The sequence below is a fragment of the Coregonus lavaretus genome (genome assembly GCF_964263955.1).
Source record: "Coregonus lavaretus genome assembly, chromosome: 37".
NCBI lineage: Eukaryota > Metazoa > Chordata > Actinopteri > Salmoniformes > Salmonidae > Coregonus > Coregonus lavaretus.
In genome coordinates, this window is record NC_140024.1 from 27,257,319 (window position 1) to 27,279,073 (window position 21,755).

Here is a 21,755-nt window from a genome sequence, read left to right on the forward strand (position 1 = left end):
TAAGGCCTCTCCATTTGGTTGGGGTAGGCTGTACGACTCTCCTGCCATTCTCTCCCTCCTACAATAACATTATCTCTCTCTCTCTCTCTCTCTCTCTCTCTCTCTCTCTCTCTCTCTCTCTCTCTCTCACACAATAATATTATCTCTCTCACTTTTCCTTCTCTCTCTCTCTCGCTCGCTCGCTCTCTCCCCACAATAACTCTCTCTGTTAAATAAACACCCTCTTGACAGGCCCTTAAAATATTCATGTCTGAGATGTTTAGTTTATAATGGGTTCTGACCCTTTGCTGGTGTGGAGTGTGGCTATAGTGATCTATGATGTTCACTATGTCCAGGCCTTAGTGATATAGTGCCAAATGAAAGTCTATACACCCTTGCACAATCTTCACATTCTGCTGCCTTAAAATTAAATAAAAACATGTATTACATTTTTTTTTTTTCCTACTGATGTACACAACCTACTCCACATTTTCAAAGTGAAAGAAAAAGTAGTTTTGAAAATCAGAGACATGGTTTGAATATTGCTGTCCAGCAATGATTCCCCAAATAATACACAGAGCTTGTGTAATTTTGACAAAAACAATGGATAAGAGTCGTGCAAAGTTGATAGAATCTTATTTAAAATGATTCACAGCTGTAATGGCTGCCAAAAGTGCTTCCACCAAGTATTAACTCTGGGGTGTACCAAGTATTAACTCTGGGGTGTACCAAGTATTAACTCTGGGGTGTACCAAGTATTAACTCTGGGGTGTACCAAGTATTAACTCTGGGGTGTGGAGACATACTCAATCAAGACATCTTCGTTTTATTTTATTAATTTGGTACATTTTCTATAATTTTTCTTTCACTATGAAAATGTGGAGTAGCTTGTGTAGATCGGTAGGGAAATAAATTCCCTAAAATATATTCCGCTGAATTCCTATTGTAATCTATCCTGGGCTGGGAGATTCGGGAAAGCAGGGGAAATACTGAAACCAGCTGGGTTTTCCAAAGGAAATGTAGTAGTTTATCTGTGTTCAATTGTCTCCAGTTAGTATCAGTAGCAGCATCAATGGGAAATGACAGCGCAAACTCTTGGAACTGATTGGTGTGATTGTTTTGTAAACATCACTGTATGCTTATACTGTTAATGTACTGTACTTTTGGGTATCAACTCTTCATTCTACGTCTTACATTGGTATTGATGTATACTAACTAACTAATCCAATAACACCAAATGTTAGAAACTTTAGCAAGGCTAATTTAGGCCTCTATTCCTCATGCTATTTAAGATTGTTACCTAAAATAAGCTAAGGCCGGAATTCGATCCAACTCAGATTAAAGGCCTGCGCACAGCGATACGCAATTAAAGGGAATTTCCCTGACGTTTGTGGAGATCACTTTCGCTGTAAACGCCACGATTGCTGACTCAAGGAGAAATCGCCTTTAAAAAGTGAACCGGGTAGCACAGGTCGTTAATGTGCGTTTGTTTGAATCCCGACCTAAATATCTCTCTTTAGTTTCTCGACTGTTGTCATGATAGCAGGGAGCAGTTTCAGTATGGTTTTCTGTCCACTTGTGTCCCTGTTGTTGACTCATTGTCGGTTAGTTGTTTGCTTACACAAATCAATGTAAAGGTGTGGTGGCTGTGTGTCATCACAGCCCAGGGAATGACCCTGTTGTATCCCAGAGTCAATGTGAAAACTCCCCCCTGGACTTTCTGAATCGTCTTTATATTGTTGCCACGGCATTATTTTCAAAGAACAGGAAACTGCAAAGTAACACTCGGTCTCCCATTGTCAGGATAGAAAATAAAAACTCAGGAAAAAAACGTTATTGGCCGTACCTTCTAAAACATTTGAAAAACATTTTTCTCAGTTTCACTTCACAAGCAATATTTGGTCCATATTCATGATTCTTCTCAGAGTAGGAGTGCTGATCTAGGATCAGGTCCCCCTGGTCCATATAAATCTTATTTATTATGATCTAAAAGGCACATCTGATCGTAGACCAGCACTCCTTCTCTGAGACACTGCATTATTACGTGCCCAGAACTTTCCCAAATGCTCAAAGTAGAGCCCAACTGTGTCTAACTGAATTCACTTTAAATGGAATAGAAAAATATATAATTGTTTGTACCATCCAAAACATTTCAAGAACTTCGTCATCAGTTTCACTTCATGCAGTTCAGAATGTTCCCAAATGTTCCACGTAGAGCCCAACAGCATGTAACTGACTTCACTTCCGAAGTCTCCAAAGTGACTCTTCCTTGATTAGATTTGGAAGTCCAAGGCTCTTGCCCCCAGTGGTAATTTGAGTTAATTGCTAGGGGATAATTACACCTCCAATGTACATTAGGTTACGTCAATCTGGATTAAGAGCTGCAATGGTTTTTGCCATGTAATCTGGTGTGGTGACTCAGTGGTGAATTAGGAGCAGCTGTGGCCTGCTGGAGCCGGTCATTGTCACCCCACAACTGCTCTCTTTATCTCTGCTTTTTTTTTTCTAGTTCTATCTCTCTCTCTCTCTCTCTCCAAATCCAGTGTCATTGTCACCCCACAGCTGCTCTCTTTATCTCTACATTTTTTTCCTCATTCTATCTTATAGCAGCAGGCCAATGGCCCACAACACTTTGGACAATGGGTATGCTAAGATATCTGTATTTAGTTTGATTCTATGTTATTTCAAAAGGTCCATCCAATTGGGCATGGACATCAATTCAACATCCATTCCATGTTGGTTCAACGCAATTTTGTTGAAATGACGTGGGAACAGCGTTGAATCAACCAGTGTTTGCCCAGTGGGATGTCAGTATTTATGCAGGTGAAACTCTATTTTTTTTTGTCATTTAAGTGGTTGCAATTACATATTTTACATTGCTCTGTAGCCCAGTTGTGTTACATTTCTCCACAGTACGTTTCATTCACATCTCTCTGTGATTCACCCCCTCCGTTGTCCTAGAAATGTTTGGCAACCATATTGGGCTAATATCCACCGTCAGAGATTGCTAATTTTACCCGGTGACCTAGATGGTGTGTTGAGCATTCAGTGTTCAGTGGCAGACTGGTAGTAGTAGAGGCACAGTGTGGAATGGAAAGGAAAGGCCCAGATTTGAGGCAGCCAGCCCAGGAGATAGAGCAGCTAATGGGGGAAGGCCATGTGGGCTCCCCCCTGGAGTGGTATGACTGGCTGGTAATAGGTAAGTAGGTAGTTAGGTGGTGTGCTGGTATAATTTAAATGGTTTGGAACCATGCTTGCATGATAAGTAACCTTGTCTGAGACCTATAGACTTGTGTTGGACTAAATGTCCAATTTTGTAGAGTGTTTCATTCCTCTGCACCTTTGATGCTTTGTCAGGTGTGTCGATGGCTATCCTACTCTGATTTCACTATCACTATTTATTTATTTATTTGCATTTAACCTTTATTTAACTAGGCAAGTCAGTTAAGAACAAATTCTTATTTACAATGACGGCCTACCAAAAGGCAAAAGGCCTCCTGCGGGGACGGGGGCTGGGATTAAAAATAAAAATATAGGACAAAACACACATCACGACAAGAGAGACACCACAACACTACATAAAGAGAGACCTAAGACAACAACATAGCATGGCAACAACACATGACAACACAGCATGGTAGCAATACCACATGACAACAACATGGTAGCAACACAACATGGCAAAAGCATAACATGGTAGCAGCACAAAACATGGTACAAACGTTATTGGGCACAGACAACAGCACAAAGGCAAGAAGGTAGAGACAACAATACATCACGCGAAGCAGTCACAACTGTCAGTAAGAGTGTCCATGATTGAGTCTTTGAATGAAGAGATGGAGATAAAACTGTCCAGTTTGAGTGTTTTTTGCAGCTCGTTCCAGTCACTAGCTGCAGCGAACTGAAAGAGGAGCGACCCAGGGATGTGTGTGCTTTGGGGACCTTTAACAGAATGTGACTGGCAGAACGGGTGTTGTATGTGGAGGATGAGGGCTGCAGTAGTTATCTCCGATAGGGGGAAGTGAGGCCTAAGAGGGTTTTATAAATAAGCATCAACCAGTGGGTCTTGCGACGGGTATACAGAGATGACCAGTTTACATAGGAATATAGAGTGCAGTGATGTGTCCTATAAGGAGCATTGGTGGCAAATCTGGTGGCCGAATGGTAAAGAACATCTAGCTGCTCGAGAGCACCCTTACCTGCCGATCTATAAATTACGTCTCAGTAATCCAGCATGGGTAGGATGGTCATCTGAACCAGGGTTAGTTTGGCAGCTGGGGTAAAAGAGGAGCGGTTACGATAGAGGAAACCAAGTCTAGATTTAACCTTAGCCTGCAGCTTTGATATGTGCTGAGAGAAGGACAGTGTACCGTCTAGCCATACTCCCAAGTACTTGTATGAGGTGACTACCTCAAGCTCTAAACTCTCAGAGGTAGTAATCACACCGGTGGGGAGAGTGGCATTCTTCTTACCAAACCACATGACCTTTGTTTTGGAGGTGTTCAGAACAAGGTTAAGGGCAGAGAAAGCTTGTTGGACACTAAGAAAGCTTTATTGTAGAGAGTTTAACACAAAATCCAGGGAGGGGCCAGCTGAGTATAAGACTGTATCATCTGCATATAAATGTATGAGAGAGCTTCCTACTGCCTGAGCTATGTTGTTGATGTAAATTGAGAAGAGCCTTGGGGTACTCCCTTGGTGACAGGCAGTGACTGAGACAGTAGATGTTCTGACTTTATACACTGCACTCTTTGAGAGAGGTAGTTAGCAAACCAGGCCAAAGACCCCTCAGAGACACCAATACTCCTTAGCTGGCCTACAAGAATGGAATGGTCTACCGTTATCAAAAGCTTTGGCCAAGTCAATAGAAATAGCAGCACAATATTGCTTAGAATCAAGGGCAATGGTGACATCATTTAGGACCTTTAAGGTTGCAGTGACACATCCATAACCTGAGCGGAAACCAGATTGCATACCAGAAAGAATACTTGTTACGGATACAGGTATCCTGTGTGTGTTTTTGTGTTTTTCCTCTCCTTCTGCCCTAATCACAGGTGTCCTTATGTTCCTGATTGGTGGTCGTTGGGGTGTCCCACCTGTCCGACATCCGTTTGTCTGCTGATTGCTGAGGTGGACCAATCAGTGGACATTCCTCTGTATTGCACCACCTGTTTCTGGTTTTTCACTTACACCTCCCATTGTTTTAAAAGCCAGTCAGTTGTGTTTGTTGGGAGACTATTTTCAGAATGTGAGTATGGATACTGTGGTGTCCTGTGTTTTGTGTACTCACTCATTTGCTGGTTACTCTGTTTGTTAACTATGTTGTGTGTTTCTGGGAAAAGGGGGATTTAAGCAAGTTGCCCTTGGGCATACATTACCCGTAGGAAGAAAATGGTCTAAAAACACTAGTTAGACCTGAGCGGACCACCCACTGTAATTTCTGTATGATTAGCAGTAGCTTAGCGGTTCTTGAGGCAGGCAAGATCAGTTTAGTTTTTTTTTTACATTATTGTTTCATTCCTTGGGTCCTGCTCAGCCCTTTTTCCCAAACCTTTACCGTGTGTTCAAAATAAACATCTTGTGTTTGACGGTAGCTTATGGTTGTCGGTGTATTTTTTTTTTCTCACTGTTTCCATGTCATGATTCTAATTTGCATGAATTATGTTACGGGTCTCTTTTCCATCCACCCTAGACTTTTAAAGCCACGGGGTTCGTAACAATACTATAGACATCAAGAAAGCCAGTCAGTTGATTATTTACATGTTTTTCCAACACCTTTGATAAACAGGGCAAAATAGAAATTGGCCTATAACAGTTAGGATCAGCTTGATCTCCCCCTTTAAATAAAGGACGCACCGAGGCTGCCTTCCAAGCAATGGGAACCTCCCCAGAGAGGAGAGACAGGTTAAAAAGGTCAGAGATGGGCTTGGCGATGATAGGGGCTGCAACCTTAAAGAAGAGAGGATCTGACCCAGATGTTTTTTTGGGGTCAAGTTTAGCACCTCAGACTCAGACTGCCTGCAGGGAGAAACTTTGTAGCGGGGCAGGGGAGAAAGAGGGAGGTGCATCGGGGCTATTTGCATTAGAAGTGGTAACACTAACCTGACCTTTTTCTGACACGGGCTCCAAACTAATAATGGATCACAGTTATATAGCTTTTATTTGCACATTTTACTACATCTCAAAGGACTTGAGATACTTTATGGCAGGCTAACATTCTGTACCCTGTCCACCACAAAAACTGTAGAGGGCCTAACTGAAAGCATGTTGGAAAAGTAGGCTAGCTCACCCTACTGACACAGTCAGTGCCATGCAGCAAAGTCTGCACTCGAAAACTCAATGGGCCAAACATCCTTTGAGAAAGTGGGTCTGTCGTAACCTATTGGTACATTGCAGCCCCTTAGATTTCCCTCCTACTGCTACAGTGATACACTCAGTGTCTTCGACATCACTGCTGATCTGGCAGCATTGCTGACTGCAGCGCTGTGTGTTTTGTGTCCCCAATATCTACACAGTGCACTATATAGGGAATAGGGTGCCATTTGGGTTGAGCCATGGTGTCTCCACTAAGCACACAGAGTCACTTCTGTTTCCTGTCTACCCCCCCCCCCGTCCCCGCCATCTCTCTCTCTCTGCTACGTTGTTGTGTTGATCTGCTGGCCTGTTGGTTACATAAGGTTAGTGGGCGGGGCTGTGTGAATACTGGCCCATTGGTTGCATAAGGTTAGTGGGTGGTACTGTGTGAATACTGACTCAGACACTGTCATTGACGGTGTCGTCAGAATAGTTAGTGATGGCAAATACACCCTGCCAGTGTATTATGACTAATATGTGTGGAAATGGAACAATATTCCAAATGTGAGGGTTGATGTGAGGTCCATTCATTTGATGACGCGGATCTTCCTCCTCAAATTGAATCATCGGTAGAAAACATGAATAGCCAGTTATAGTCCGTAAATGTGAGTGTTCTGCACTACATCACTAGATGTGTACAGTGTGTAACCGAGAGATTTAAGAGGAGTGAAACCAGTGATGATTGGCCTCTGTAGGACCTGCTTTGACACATTGAGCTCAAATCTCTTCCACAGAGACCTGATCCAGGATGACTGGAACAAACCAACGAAAGCACACACAACTTGGGCCACCATGACAACCTAACATGGTGGTGATATAATTAAAGGTTATTGTTGTTACAGACTAATTGTTGAGGGATTCTCTGTCTGAAAGGAGTCTAGTATGAGACAAAGAAGGATCAGACATAGTCTAGGACTGAATCTCCAGATTCCTAAGGAAGAAGACTATCTATGGTCCTGTCTCTGGTGCTTTAGCCAACTCCTGTCTGTGTTAATTCATTACCTTCCCAAGATGCATGTAGCCTATGTCTTGACAACAAAAGAAGAGTTGGCTACAGCACAAACAGTATATAGGACCAGACAGGCTAGCTTGTATCTCAGAGTTTCCCCTAACATTGTATAGGTGAGGGTAGAGTCCTCGCCTAGCTCTGTTGACCCATGCCTAAAAGAGTTAGACTTCTATCAGTTTGAGTGGACAGGTTTTGTGCCACAGGGCTTGGATGTTGCTTTGGGGGCCTATGCTGTTCTATGCTGCTGCTGGGCCTTGGTCCTACTGTACACCAGCTTCTGCTATTCTGTGAACTTAGCAGCAGCTGGTGTGTCTATGGCCATGCTTCCTCTGTCTCCGCCTGATAGGTTTGTTCGAGCTCAATGCTGCTGACGTTACGCAGTCATCAACCCCCCAGTGCTCGGCGGCTAAGTCTCCCCTAGCTAAAGATCTAGGATCAGCTTCCCCTCCCCCAATCCTAACCTTAACCAATAGTGGGGTAAATGCAAAACTGACCCAAGATCAGCGTCTAGGGGTAACTTCACCCTACAACCATCGACCCCCAGCCGACACAGCTATGATCCATCACTACTGGAACACTTTGCCTAGGGATAACACACTACCCAAGCCTGCGAGTGAACTGGGAGACAAATAGATTTTTTGCAATTGATTGCTGTGTGGGCTGATTGCACAATGTTTCGGTTGGTCTCACTTACAAGGAAACTGTGACTAAGTTTGCACTACAGCCGTGATAGGCCTACGGTGTGTCATCATCAGCCAATATGGGTGAGTTTCCTGAACCTTGTTTGATGGTCAATGTCTGTGTGAACGAACAACATTTGTCAAGTGAAGCACTTTGCTGTTCTACAAGTGATGTGGGTAGTCTGGGTCGTCAAAATAAATTGAGTACCAGATTAGCTACAAGGCTTTCAGGAAACCGGCAACTGAATGATAAGTACACAACTGTCTGTAGACCTTTAGGCAAGACTCCACTTTGACAACTTTGACTTAGCTTGTGAGCTGTTCTTGAAAGAAAAGCCTTTCTCCCACAGATTTCTTCTGCAGTGTGTTAGATAACTTCATTCAGATAACTCAGTCAAGGCTTGCACGTACACACACACACACATTCGCTTTCAGGAACTGGACCAGTCAGTGGTCGGTTATTGTTCCTGTAATGAATGACAGTAGTCGTTTCAGCTGACGACCCTCGGGATTGTAGAACACAGAGTGTTTCCTGAGGGAAACCTTGTAAAGTCACAGTTCAGCCCTTTAATGCATAAAGACTACAGCCAGTGTCACAGTTCAGCCCTGTATTCTGACTCACAGCCGCCAACTCCTGCTCCCAAGAAAAGGACACAAGCTGGTGTGAATCAGATGTTGCCTTCCAAATGTCACCCTATTCCCACTTTAGTGCTCTACATTTGACCAGGGCCCATAGGGGTAGTGCATGCTATATAGGGTGACATTTGGGAGGCACACAGTCACTGACGTACAGAGCCTGACAAATTCAGCTGGGAGATTGTCAAATGTTATCGATGGCAGATCGTTTTGTGAACTCTGAGGATCAGTTCACCAACACTGGCCATGAAGAGCTACGGTTGAGCAGGCTTTTGTTCCAGCCTTGCATTGACACACCTGATTCAACTAATCAAGACATTGATTTGGAGGCCAGTTCTGCCGGATGGTTATTGTCAAATCACTGAATCAGGAGGAGCCTGTCTGTCTGTCCGTAAGTCTGTCTTATCTGTTATTAGCCAGTGCTGTGGCGTTGTGCCTGTGCCTTGTAGGACACATTAGCACCGTTATATTTAGCCACTTGGTGACAGTGTGGCATGCTGCTTTCTGTCCTCGCTAATTTGTGTGACATCACTCGTCATTCGCAGTGTTAGAGTGAAACAAGTCTACTTTTAGGAACAATATATACTAAGTTCAAGGTTTAGTTCCCTGTAGTTGTTTAAAATAATGTTAGTGCTTTGTGCTCTGAAGTGAAACTCAAAAAATGGTCTGTGAGGATTCGGATGAGGAGAGTGCACTTCTCTTGCAAAAGAGCATTTCACTTCTGGTTGATGTTTACACTTTCAGCTACAGTACAGTCCTACACTGTTGCAGTTAGCTAGTGGAGGTTCTTCTGTAGAACTTGTATAGTGAGACCTGGGTTCTAGTACTATTTGAAATCATTCCAAATACTTTAGCTGTGCTTTATTGAGCTTTCCTGGTGCAATGGAACCAATTGAAGTCCCAAAAGTGCAAACCTCTCCTACCTGGAAACACTAAAAGTATTACGATTTCAAATAGTATTTGAACCCAGGTCTGCAGTAGACTACTCCTTCCAGAAATAGGATGTCGGAGAAGCAAGGCTACACACCAGATAGTGCCTCTACACTCTTAGAGAAAAAGGTGCTATCTAGAATCTTAAAGGGTTGTTCGGCTGTCCCCATAGGAGAACCCTTTGAAGAACTCTTTTTGGTTCCAGGTAGAACCCTTTTGGTTCCATGTAGAACCCTTTCTACAGAGGGTTCCACCTAGAAGCAAAAAGGGTTCTACCTGGAACCAAAAAGGGTTATCCTATATGGACAGCCAAAGAACCCTTTTTTCTAAGAGTGTAGCGATGTAGTGATTTCCTTCCCATTGTGTCGTAAGGAGTAAAGGCTATCACAATTTCCTCTCATGTAGATCTACAGAGAAAGGTATCTTGTGGCCTGTGTGGTTCAGTTAAAGCCTCTGACCCAGCTACACATACTGTATGATGCCAGAGTCGACATGGGTTAGAATCTTAATACAAAATATATTCTACACTTCTATTTCAGAGGATACCCAGCATCACCCCACGTGTTATGAAATGGTGGTCACCCATCATTGTGGTGTACATGGTATTTGTTTATATTTGACAATGTAAGGTACAGAGCAGTGGAGGCTGCTGAGTGGAGGACGGCTCAAAATAATGTCTGGAATGGAGTGAATGGATTGTGTTTGATACCATTCCATTAACTCAATTCCAGTCATTATTTTGAGCTGTCCTCCCCTCAGCAACCTCCACTGATACCGAGTACTTTATGTGTATGGTGTTAACTTCAGTACAGAAATTTGTAGGCGGCTTAACTTACCCTGTCCCACGGCTTAACTTACCCCATACCCGGGGTAAGTTGTGCCAAGAGACCACTTTTTTGGGACAAGCTATGTTTTCAAAACTGTAATGTTTACATGTATTCTGATTATATCCAGGGATACACAACATCCGGAAATACAGTATGTGTAGATATCTTTGTTAGAAAGAATGCTATATTTCCCTTGACGGAGTGATGCTGAATGTAATTTTTTTTTGAATTTACCCCACTCTCCCCTAACTGTCTGTGTCTTTTCCATAAAACCTCCATTACACAGTTCTTCTCCATAAAACCCATGTTACATCAGAGTTCCATTATCAGCTGTTCTAGGTGCTGTGTTCCACCGACTCCAGAGGTCAGGGGTCAGGTATACAGTGTTCTGGGTAGAAGTTGTCCTCAGGCTACAGTACTTTCCCTCCTCATATCTATATCAGTGTCCGGTCTTCACGAAAAGGAGGGATGTAGGGAAGGTTGTGGGAAGGTTTCTCCAGCTCTGTTGCCTCTCAACCTAAAATAATTTGGCATGGTAGTACATTCACAGGCTCCAACACATATCACCTATATTGGTTAGTGGCATACGTAGAAGTATTGGTTAGTGGCAAACGTAGACTTTGTCCTTTCCTCAGCCTACTAACCCTCCCTCCCTGCATGGCTAAGTTACAATTTGACATAAGTTGAAGTTAGGATTCACCCCTTAGTGTCTTAGTGGAACAGAGTCAGGGGGATATTTCTGCAGTGATGCATACTGGTGTGTCTTGTCCTTTAGCAGTCCCTGAATATTTAGCTCTCTGACCGGTCTTCATGGAGCTCAAAGTTATGGACTTCTCTCTGACTGGTCTTCAGGGAGCTCAAAGTTCTGGACTTCTCTCTGACTGGTCTTCAGGGAGCTCAAAGTTCTGGACTTCTCGCTGACCGGTCTTCAGGGAACTCAAAGTTCTGGACTTCTCTCTGACCGGTCTTCAGGGAACTCAAAGTTCTGGACTTCTCTCTGACCTTCGTGGCTCAGCTGTTAGCCTACGTTTTAAGGAATTAGCCTACTGTACTATACTGAATTTTAATCTTCTTATCACTGCCAAAGGAATAGTCTCTCTGCTTCAGAACTTAACTCCTTAGATTGACACCCCAGCTAACACATTTAGTTTCCCACAACATTATTTGGTATTTGGTATTTTATTAGGATCCCCATTAGCTGTTGCAAAAGCAGCAGCTACTCTTCCTGGGGTCCACACAAAACATGAAACATGACATGATACAGAACATTAAGAGAACAGCTCAAGGACAGAACTACATTTTTTTTAAAGGCACACATTGCCTACATATCAATACATACACACAAACTATCTAGGTCAAATAGGGGAGAGGCGTTGTGCCGTGAGGTGTTGCTTTATCTGTTTCCTGAAACCAGGTTTGCTGTTTATTTGAGCAATATGAGATGGAACGGAGTTCCATTCAATAATGGCTCTATATAATACTGTATGCTTTCTTGAATTTGTTCTGGATTTGGGGACTGTGAAAAGACCCTAGTGGCATGTCTGGTGGGGTAGGTGTGTGTCAGAGCTGTGTGTAAGTTGACTATGCAAACAATTTGGAATTTTCAACACATTAATGTTTCTTATAAAAAGAAGGAGTGTTGCAGTCAGTCTCTCCTCAACTCTTAGCCAAGAGAGACTGACTGTCACGCCCTGACTCTAGGACTCATATTTGTTGAGTCAGGGTGTGTATTTTCTGTGTCGTGTTGTGCTATGTTTATTGTCTATGGTTAGATCTAGTATGTATAGATCTATGTTGGCCAGGGTGGTTCCCAATCAGAGGCAGCTGTAGCTCGTTGTCTCTGATTGGGGACCATACTTAGGTAGCCTGTTGGCACTAGTGGGTTGTGGGATCTTGTTCCGTATAGGTTTGTTGTGTGTACCTTAAGACTTCACGTATCGTTTGTTTGTTGTTTTGTCGTGTTTGCACAGTTGTAATAAACATGTACGCTTATCACGCTGCGCCTTGGTTCGACCAGTCTTTAAACGATCGTGACACTGGCATGCATAGTATTTATATTAGCCCTCTGATTACAATGAAGAGCAATACGTGCCGCTCTGTTCTGGGCCAGCTGCAGCTTAACTAGGTATTTCCTTACAGCACTAGACCACACGACTGGACAATAACCAAGATTAGACAAAACTAGAGCTAGAGAACTTGCTTTTTGGAGTGTGGTGTCAAAAAAGCAGAGCATATTTTTATTACGGACAGACCTCTCCCCAACTTTACAACCATTGAATCTATATGTTTTGACAAACTAAGGTAACGCCAAGTCATTTAGTCTCCTCAACTTGTTCAACAGCCACACCATTCATTACCAGATTCAGCTGAGGTCTAGAACTTAGGGAATGATTTGTACCAAATACAATGCTCTTAGTTTTAGAGATGTTCAGGACCAGTTTATTAGTGGCCACCCATTCCAAAACAGACTGCAACTCTTTGTTAAGGGTTTCGGTGACTTCATTAGCTGTGGTTGCTGATGCGTATATGGTTGAATCATCAGCATACATGGACACACATGCTTTATGGGAAAGTTGTTTTTCAAATAACCAAAGGAGAACCTTTAGGGAATGTTATGGGAACGTTCAGTGTTAGCTGGGACAGTCCTTCAAAACAAATGAGCCTGCCTGGTAGTGTCCCTGTCTGTTTGTGCTGTAGTCAACAGCTCCTCTCAGTGTCCGTGTGTTGTCATTCCCTGATTGATGACGTTTAATGTGGGACTTATTTAGTACGTTGTCATGCCAAAGATGCACTGTATGGCTTGACAATGATAAAAGAGTTGGCTGCATCATGTACAGTAGGAGGCCACGCTAAAACCAAATGTTGAAACAGTTTCCTATGGGGTTTGTAATCGGCTATCTTATTACAATATTATTGTGTTTGTGCTTCCATAGCATGTATCTACTACCTACCAACACATCTTTCTTTATAGAGTGATTTGTCGTGTTTGCACAGTTCCTCTCCCTCAACGTGACCAAGACAAAGGAGATGATTGTGGACTACAGGAAAAAAAAGAGGACTGAGCACGCCCCCATTCTCATCGACGGGGCTGTAGTGGAACAGGTTGAGAGCTTCAAGTTCCTTGGTGTCCACATCACTAACAAACTATCATGGTCCAAACACACCAAGACAGTCGTGAAGAGGGCACGACAAAGCCTATTCCCCCTCAGGAGACTGAAAAGATTTGGCATGGGTCCTCAGATCCTCAAAAAATTCTACAGCTGCACCATCGAGAGCATCCTGACTGGTTGCATCACCGCCTGGTATGGCAACTGCTTGGCCTCCGACCGCAAGGCACTACAGAGGGTAGTGCGTACGGCCCAGTACATCACTGGGGCCAAGCTTCCTGCCATCCAGGACCTCTATACCAGGCGGTGTCAGAGGAAGGCCCTCAAAATTGTCAAAGACTCCAGCCACCCTAGTCATAGACTGTTCTCTCTGCTACCGCACGGCAAGCGGTACCGGAGTGCCAAGTCTAGGTCCAAAAGACTTCTCAACAGCTTCTACCCCCAAGCCATAAGACTCCTGAACAGCTAATCATGGCTACCCGGACTATTTGCACTGCCCCCCCACCCCATCCTTTTTACGCTGCTGCTACTCTGTTAATTATTTATGCATAGTCACTTTAACTCTACCCACATGTACATATTACCTCAACTACCTCAACTAGCCGGTGCCCCCGCACATTGACTCTGCAACGGTACCCCCCTGTATATATAGCCTCCCTACTGTTATTTTATTTTACTTCTGCTCTTTTTTTTCTCAACACTTTTTTTGTTGTTGTTTTATTTTTACTTTTTTTGTTAAAAATAAATGCACTGTTGGTTAAGGGCTGTAAGTAAGCATTTCACTGTAATGTCTGCACCTGTTGTATTCGGCGCATGTGACCAATAAAATTGTATTTTATTTTATTTGATATATGGCACCACTTGAGCATGTTTTATGTAAAGGGTTTCAGTAAAACATTAAGAATTACCGTCTACCGATCCAATTTGTGAACCATCAGGTAAGGTACATGTAGATCACAGGAGGTTGGTGGCACCTTAATTGGGGAGGACGGGCTCGTGGTAATGGCTGGAGCAGAATAAGTGGAATGGTATCAAATACATCAATCACATGGTTTCCATTCCATTTCCAGCCATTATTATGAGCTGTTCTCCCCTCAGCAGCCACCTGTGATGTAGATTCAGACTGATACACTCTGACCTGCTGCAGCTCATCAAATTAGTAGGGAAAGACCTAGGCTGTGTGTGTGTGTGTGTGTGTGTGTGTGTGAGAAAGAGAGGTTGTGATTGCCTCTGCAGATGTCATCTCTCTGAAGGGCCCACTATCACACTGTTGACATGAAGGAGGGAGGGAATGATACAAGGGAAAGAGGGAGTGAAGAGGAGAGGTAGTGGATACAATGAATGGAGAAAGAGGCAGAGAGAGAGATGAAACCTAATAGCCTGGTGATTATTACCGCTAGTCCCCTCTGTCTCCCAGACCTCTGAGCATCACTAGAGTGCCACTGTGCTGTTCAATTCCATGAGGAGTTTACCACTGTCATCATTACACACACACACATACACACACTGCCATTACTCTCCCACTGTCCCTGATCTAATTTCTTTCTCACACACTATTCAATCTAATGAGTGTTACTGCATGATAAATGTGTGTGTCATTGTCGGTGAGAGCACATCAACAACAAGAAGAGTGATGATACTAATCACCCCCTATCTCTCTGTCTTCCCCGTCTCCCTCTTTTTCTCTCCCTCTCTCCCTTCTCTCCCTCCCCATCCCTCCCTGTCTCCCTCTCTCTCTCCTCTCTCCCTCTACCTCCATCCCCTCTCCCTCCCTCCATCCCCTCTCCCTCCCTCCATCCCCTCTCCCTCCCTCCATCCCCTCTCCCTCTCTTTCTTTCCCATCCGCTCACCCTCTACCTCTCTCCCCACCTCTCTCTCACTCTCTCCCTCTCTCCCAACCTCTCTCTCCCTCCATCCCCTCTCTCTGTCTCCCCACCTCTCTCTCTCTCTCCCTCCCCCTACATCCCCTCTCCCTCTCTCTCCCCACCTCTGTCTCTCTCCCTCCCCTCCATCTCTATCTCCTTTGTAGCTGCTGAGTGAGAAGATAAGTGGTACTGAAGGGACAAAGCTGGATGAAGACTTCATGGAGATGGAGAGGGTAAGGATGACAGAGAAGGTGCTATTAGCAACCCAAAACGTTCCTGTAGTATACACAATGGCTGGCTCTGGGGTGTATTGTCCCCTAGGTACATATCTAGGATCAGCTTCCCCTCCACCAATCCTAAACTTAACCATTAATAGGGGAAATGCTAAACTGAACTAAGATCAGTGTCTAAGAGAAACTTCACTCTACTACCAATGACTACGTCCCAAATATTTCATAAGTAATGCACTACATAGGAAATAGGGTGCCATTTGTGACGGAGACAATAACTACCAGACCTCAGGATGGATGCATTACTGCTCTTTTACTGTCCACAATGGTGTTCTTCTGTTGTCCCGGGAACTCACAGAGGTGCAGGCTTTTGTTCAACGTCTAGTGTTGATTTACATTTGGTTGAGTTGTCAACTGACGTGAATTCAACGTAATTTAAAAATATATATTTTCACCATGTCATTGGATTTGGGTTAAAAGTTGGGTGAAGAAAGGCGAAATGCCCTTACGTTGATTACTTTTTGCAAATCCAATCAGTTTTCCACGTTGATTTAATGCCATCACATATAATGTTTTGGGTTGAAATGACGTGGAAACAACGTTGATTCAACCAGTTGATTCAACCGTTGATTCAACACACCTGATTCAACCTATCATTGAGCGTTTAAGTGGTTGAGTCAGGTTCCTGCAGGGTGTGCAGTTTTTTGTTCCAGCTCAATACTAAAAAACCTGATTCAACTACTCAACTCACCATCAAGTGTTTGAGTTGTTGGATCGGATGTGTTAGTACTGGGCTGGAACATAGACCTGCACTGGGCTGGAACATAGACCTGCACTGGGCTGGAAGGGTCTCCAGGACCAAGGTGGAAAAACAGTTGTCTTCTAGTAACCAATAAATGCTGAAATAAACACCATCTCTATTGAGCTAACATGATCATTTTGTTTCTAGAAAATCGAGGTCACCAACAAATCAGTGTTGGACCTCTTGTCAAAAACAACAGAATACCTACAACCTAACCCAGGTGAGACAACACTTTACAGAATATTGACTAATGTTCAAAGTTGGTGAAGTTGCTATCTTTGAAGTTGGTGAAATAATGCAGAAGTCATAGAACTTTGCTTTGTAGGTGAATGGTTAGGATGGATGGATGGTTGGATGGGTGATGGATGGATGAATGAAAGTGCAATGCAGGGTGGTAGCAGTGCGATGCAGGGTGGTATGCTGCTGGTGACAAAAAATACAATTAAAATAATAATATTGCCCTTAAAAGTGATCACTCCATATGTTTTGCTGTAGCGTCCAGAGCCAAGTTGGGGATGTTAAACACAGTGTCGAAGATGAGAGGACAGGTGAAGACCACAGGATACCCACAGACTGAGGGCCTACTGGGGGACTGTATGATGCGCTATGGCCATGATCTGGGAGACGAGTCCTCCTTCGGTATGAATCACTCACACACACACACGTTCAGCACACATACGTGCACACACACACACACACACACACACACACACACACACACACACACACACACACACACACACACACACACACACACACATTCTGTCACACACGCTGTGCTATGTGAGGGCTGTGAAGAGCACGAGAGGAAGCCTTTGAAAAGCTTTCATCCTGACCTGACTGTGCACACATCCACCCACGCTTGCACACACACACACACACACCCTGTGTGCTGCCAGCTGGTATGTGCAGTGTTTCTGCCTGTGTAAACCTGTGGCTTTGTTGAGCTGCTTCCCCTCTCAACTCTGACACCTGGTGGGTACAAAACGTATTCACTCTGAACATGGGTTTTGATAATATCATTAGTAAATGCCCAGTTTCCCAGACACAAATTAAGCGTAGTGCTAGACTAAAGCTCATGTTCCCATCTTAGTGAAAGATTAAGGCCAGGCCTCAATCAAAGGTGCGCTATAGAGCAGTACATTTGACTGCAGACAATGCACCTTTTAAAAGCAATTCCCCCATTGTTCGCGGAGATCACATTCATGATAAATGCTGCGAGTGTTGGTTCAAGCATGAATAACCTTAAACAGTGTGCTGCTCTATGATTGAATCCTGGCCTAGGCTTAATCTGTGTCTAGAAAACCAGCCCCTAATGTTCAATATAAACTTGAATCAGGCATTACATTATCCAGTTATCAACCAGCTTACTGTGTGATCAAGAAACCAATCATTATTTCTCAGTGATCTCGATTTTAACTTTGCAATTCCATTGTTGCATTAATTATTTACACTGATATTAAATAATATATAGAGTGCCTTCGGAAAGTATTCAGACCCCTTGACATTTTCCACATTTTGTTAGGTTACAGCCTTATTCTAAAATGTTCCTCATCAATCTACACAATATACCCCATAATGACAAAGCAAAAACAGTTTTTTTGACATTTTTGCAAATATATAAAACTAAAATAACTGAAATATGACATTTACATAAGTATTCAGACCCTTTACTCAGTACTTTGTTGTAGCACCTTTGGCAGCGATTACAGCCTCGAGTCATCTTGGGTATGATGCTACAAGCTAGGCACACCTGTATTTGGGGAGTTTCTCCCATTCTTCTCTGCAGATCGTCTCAAGCTCTGTCAGGTTGGATGGGGAGCGTTGGTGCACAGCTATTTTCAGGTCTCTCCAGAGATGTTTGATCAGGTTCAAGTCCGGGCTCTGGCTGGACCACTCAAGGACATTCAGAGACTTGTCCCGAAGCCACTCCTGCGTTGTCTTGGCTGTGTGCTTAGGGTCGTTGTCCTGTTGGAAGGTGATCCTTCGCCACCAGTCTGAGGTCCTGAGTGCTCTGGAGCAGGTTTTCATCAAGGATCTCTGTACTTTGCTCCGTTCATCTTTGCCTCGATCCTGACTAGTCTCCGAGTCCCTGCCGCTGAAAAACATCCCCACTCATGATGCTGCCACCACCATGCTTCACCGTAGGGATGGTGCCAGGTTTCCTCCAGACGTGATGCTTGGCATTCAGGCCAATCTTGGTTTCATCAGACCAGATAATCTTATTTCTCATGGTCTGAGAGTCTTTAGGTGCCTTTTGGCAAACTCCAAGCGGGCTGTCATGTGCCATTTTACTGAGGAGTGGCTTCCGTCTGGCCACTCTACCATAAAGGCCTTATTGGTGGAGTGCTGCAGAGATGGTTCAGACATAAGGAAGTGGATGGCTGAAAACTTTTTACTTTTAAACTCGGACAAAACAGAGATGCTTGTTCTAGGTCCCAAGAAACAAAGAGATCTTCTGTTAAATCTGACAATTCATCTTGATGGTTGTAAAGTCGTCTCAAATAAAACTGTGAAGGACCTAGGCGTTACTCTTGACCCTGATCTCTCTTTTGACGAACATATCAAGACTGTTTCAAGGACAGCTTTTTTCCATCTACGTAACATTGCAAAAATCAGAAATTTTCTGTCCAAAAATGATGCAGAAAAATTAATCCATGCATTTGTTACTTCTAGATTAGACTACTGCAATGCTCTATTTTCCGGCTACCCGGATAAAGCACTAAATAAACTTCAGTTAGTGCTAAATACGGCTGCTAGAATCCTGACTAGAACCAAGAAATTTGATCATATTACTCCAGTGCTAGCTTCCCTACACTGGCTTCCTGTTAAGGCAAGGGCTGATTTCAAGGTTTTACTGTTAACCTATAAAGCGTTACATGGGCTTGCTCCTACCTATCTTTCCGAGTTGGTCCTGCCGTACATACCAATACGTACGCTACGGTCACAAGACGCAGGCCTCCTAATTGTCCCTAGAATTTCTAAGCAAACAGCGGGAGGCAGGGCTTTCTCCTATAGATCTCCATTTTTATGGAACAGTCTGCCTACCCATGTGAGAGACGCAGACTCGGTCTCAACCTTTAAGTCTTTACTGAAGACTTATCTCTTCAGTAGGTCATATGATTGAGTGTAGTCTGGCCCAGGAGTGTGAAGGTGAACGGAAAGGCTGGAGCAACGAACAGCCCTTGCTGTCTCTGCCAGGCCGGTTCCCCTCTCCACTGGGGTTCTCTGCCTCTAACCCTGTTGCAGGGGCTGAGTCACTGGCCTGCTGGTGCTCTTTCATGCCGTCCCTGGGAGGGGTACGTCAATTGAGTGGGTTGAGTTACTGACGTGATCTTCCTGTCTGGGTTGGCGACCCCCCCCCCCCTTGGTTTGTGCTGTGGTGGAGACCTCTGTGGGCTATACTCGGCCTTGTCTCAGGATTGTAAGTTGGTGGTTGGGGATATCCCTCTAGTGGTGCGGGGGCTGTGCTTTGGCGGAGTGGGTGGGGTTATATCCTTCCTGTTTGGCCCTGTCCGGGGGTTTCTTCGGATGGGGCCACAGTGTCTCCGGACCGCTCCTGTCTCAGCCTCCAGTATTTATGCTGCAGTAGTTTATGTGTCGGGGGGCTGGGGTTAGTTGGTTATACCTGGAGTACTTCTCCTGTCTTATCCAGTGTCCTGTGTGAATTTAAGTATGCTCTCTCTAATTCTCTCGTTCTCTCTTTCTCTCTGAGAACCTGAGCCCTAGGACCATACGTCAGGACTACCGGGCATGATGACACCCTGCTGCCCCCAGTCCGCCTGGCCTTGCTGCTATTCCAGTTTCAACTGTTCTGCCTGCGGCTACGAAACCCCTACCTGTCCCAGACCTGCTGTTTTCAACTCTAAATGATCGGCTATGAAAAGCCAACTGAGAGACCTGAGCCCTAGGACCATACGTCGGGACTACCGGCCGTGGTGACTCCTTGCTATCCCCAGTCCGCCTGGCCTTGCTGCTATTCCAGTTTAAACTGTTCTGCCTGCGGTTATGGAACCCCTACCTGTCCCAGACCTGCTGTTTTAAACTCTAATGATCGGCTATGAAAAGCCAACTGAGATTTATTCCTGATTATTATTTGACCATGCTTGTCACTTATGAACATTTTTGAACATCTTGGCATGGTTCTGTTATAATCTCCACCCGGCACAGCCAGAAGAGGACTGGCCACCCCTCATAGCCTGGTTCCTCTCTAGGTTTCTTCCTAGGTTTTGCCTTTCTAGGGAGTTTTTCCTAGCCACCGTGCTTCTACACCTGCATTACTAGCTGTTTGGGGTTTTAGGCTGGGTTTCTGTACAGCACTTCGAGATATTAGCTGATGTAAGAAGGGCTATATAAAATAAAATTGATTGATTGATTGATGGTTGTCCTTCTGGAAGGTTCTCCCATCTCCGAAGAGGAACTCTAGAGCTGTCAGAGTGACCATCGGGTTCTTGTCACCTCCCTGACCAAGGCCCTTCTCCCCTGATTGCTCAGTTTGGCCGGCCGGCCAGCTCTAGGAAGAGTCTTGGTGGTTCCAAACTTCTTCCATTTAATGATGAAGGCCACTGTGTTCTTGGGGACCTTCAATGCTGCATACATTTTTTAGTACCCTTCCCCAGATATGTGCCTCGACACAATCCTGTTTCGGAGCTCTACGGAATGCTTTTCCAACAGTCTTGAAGGAGTTCCCACATATGCTGAGCACTTGTTGGGTGCTTTTCCTTCACTCTGCGTCCGACTCATCCCAAACCATCTCAATTGTGTTGGGTTAGGGGGATTGTGGAGGCCAGGTCATCTGATGCAGCACTCCATCACTCTCCTTCTTGGTAAAATAGCCCTTACACAGCCTGGAGGTGTGTTGGGTCATTGTCCTGTTGCAAAACAAATTATAGTCCCACTAAGGCCAAACCAGATGGGATGGCATATCGCTGCAGAATGCTGTGGTAGCCATGCTGGTTAAGTGCGCCTTGAATTCTAAATAAATCACAGACAGTGTCACCATCAAAGCACCACCACACCATAACACCTCCTCCTCCATGCTTTACGGTGGGAACTACACATGCAGAGATCATCCGTTCACCCACACTGCGTCTCACAAAGACTCGGCGGTTGGAACCAAAAATCTCCAATTTGGACTCCAGACCAAAGGACAAATTTCCACTGGTCTAATGTCCATTCCTCATGTTTCTTGGCCCAAGCAGGTCTTTTCTTCTTATTGGTGTCCTTTACTAGTGGTTTCTTTGCAGCAATTCGACCATGAAGGCCTGATTCACACAGTCCCCTCTGAAGAGTTGATGTTGAGATGTGTTTGTGACTTGAACTCTGTGAAGCATTTC

The 21,755-nt window shown here is 44.3% G+C and overlaps 1 protein-coding gene across 1 annotated transcript in view; it reads left to right on the forward strand.

Moving 5' to 3' along the window:
- The window catches only part of LOC311111610 (endophilin-A3-like), a 58,975-nt gene that overhangs the window by 22,178 nt on the left and 15,042 nt on the right, over window positions 1-21,755 (forward strand). Inside the window, exons 2-4 of the mRNA XM_084154379.1 lie at window positions 15,552-15,620; window positions 16,567-16,639; window positions 16,915-17,058. Coding sequence (XP_084010505.1) covers window positions 15,552-15,620; window positions 16,567-16,639; window positions 16,915-17,058 — 286 coding nt within the window. The remainder of the gene's footprint in view (window positions 1-15,551; window positions 15,621-16,566; window positions 16,640-16,914; window positions 17,059-21,755) is intronic.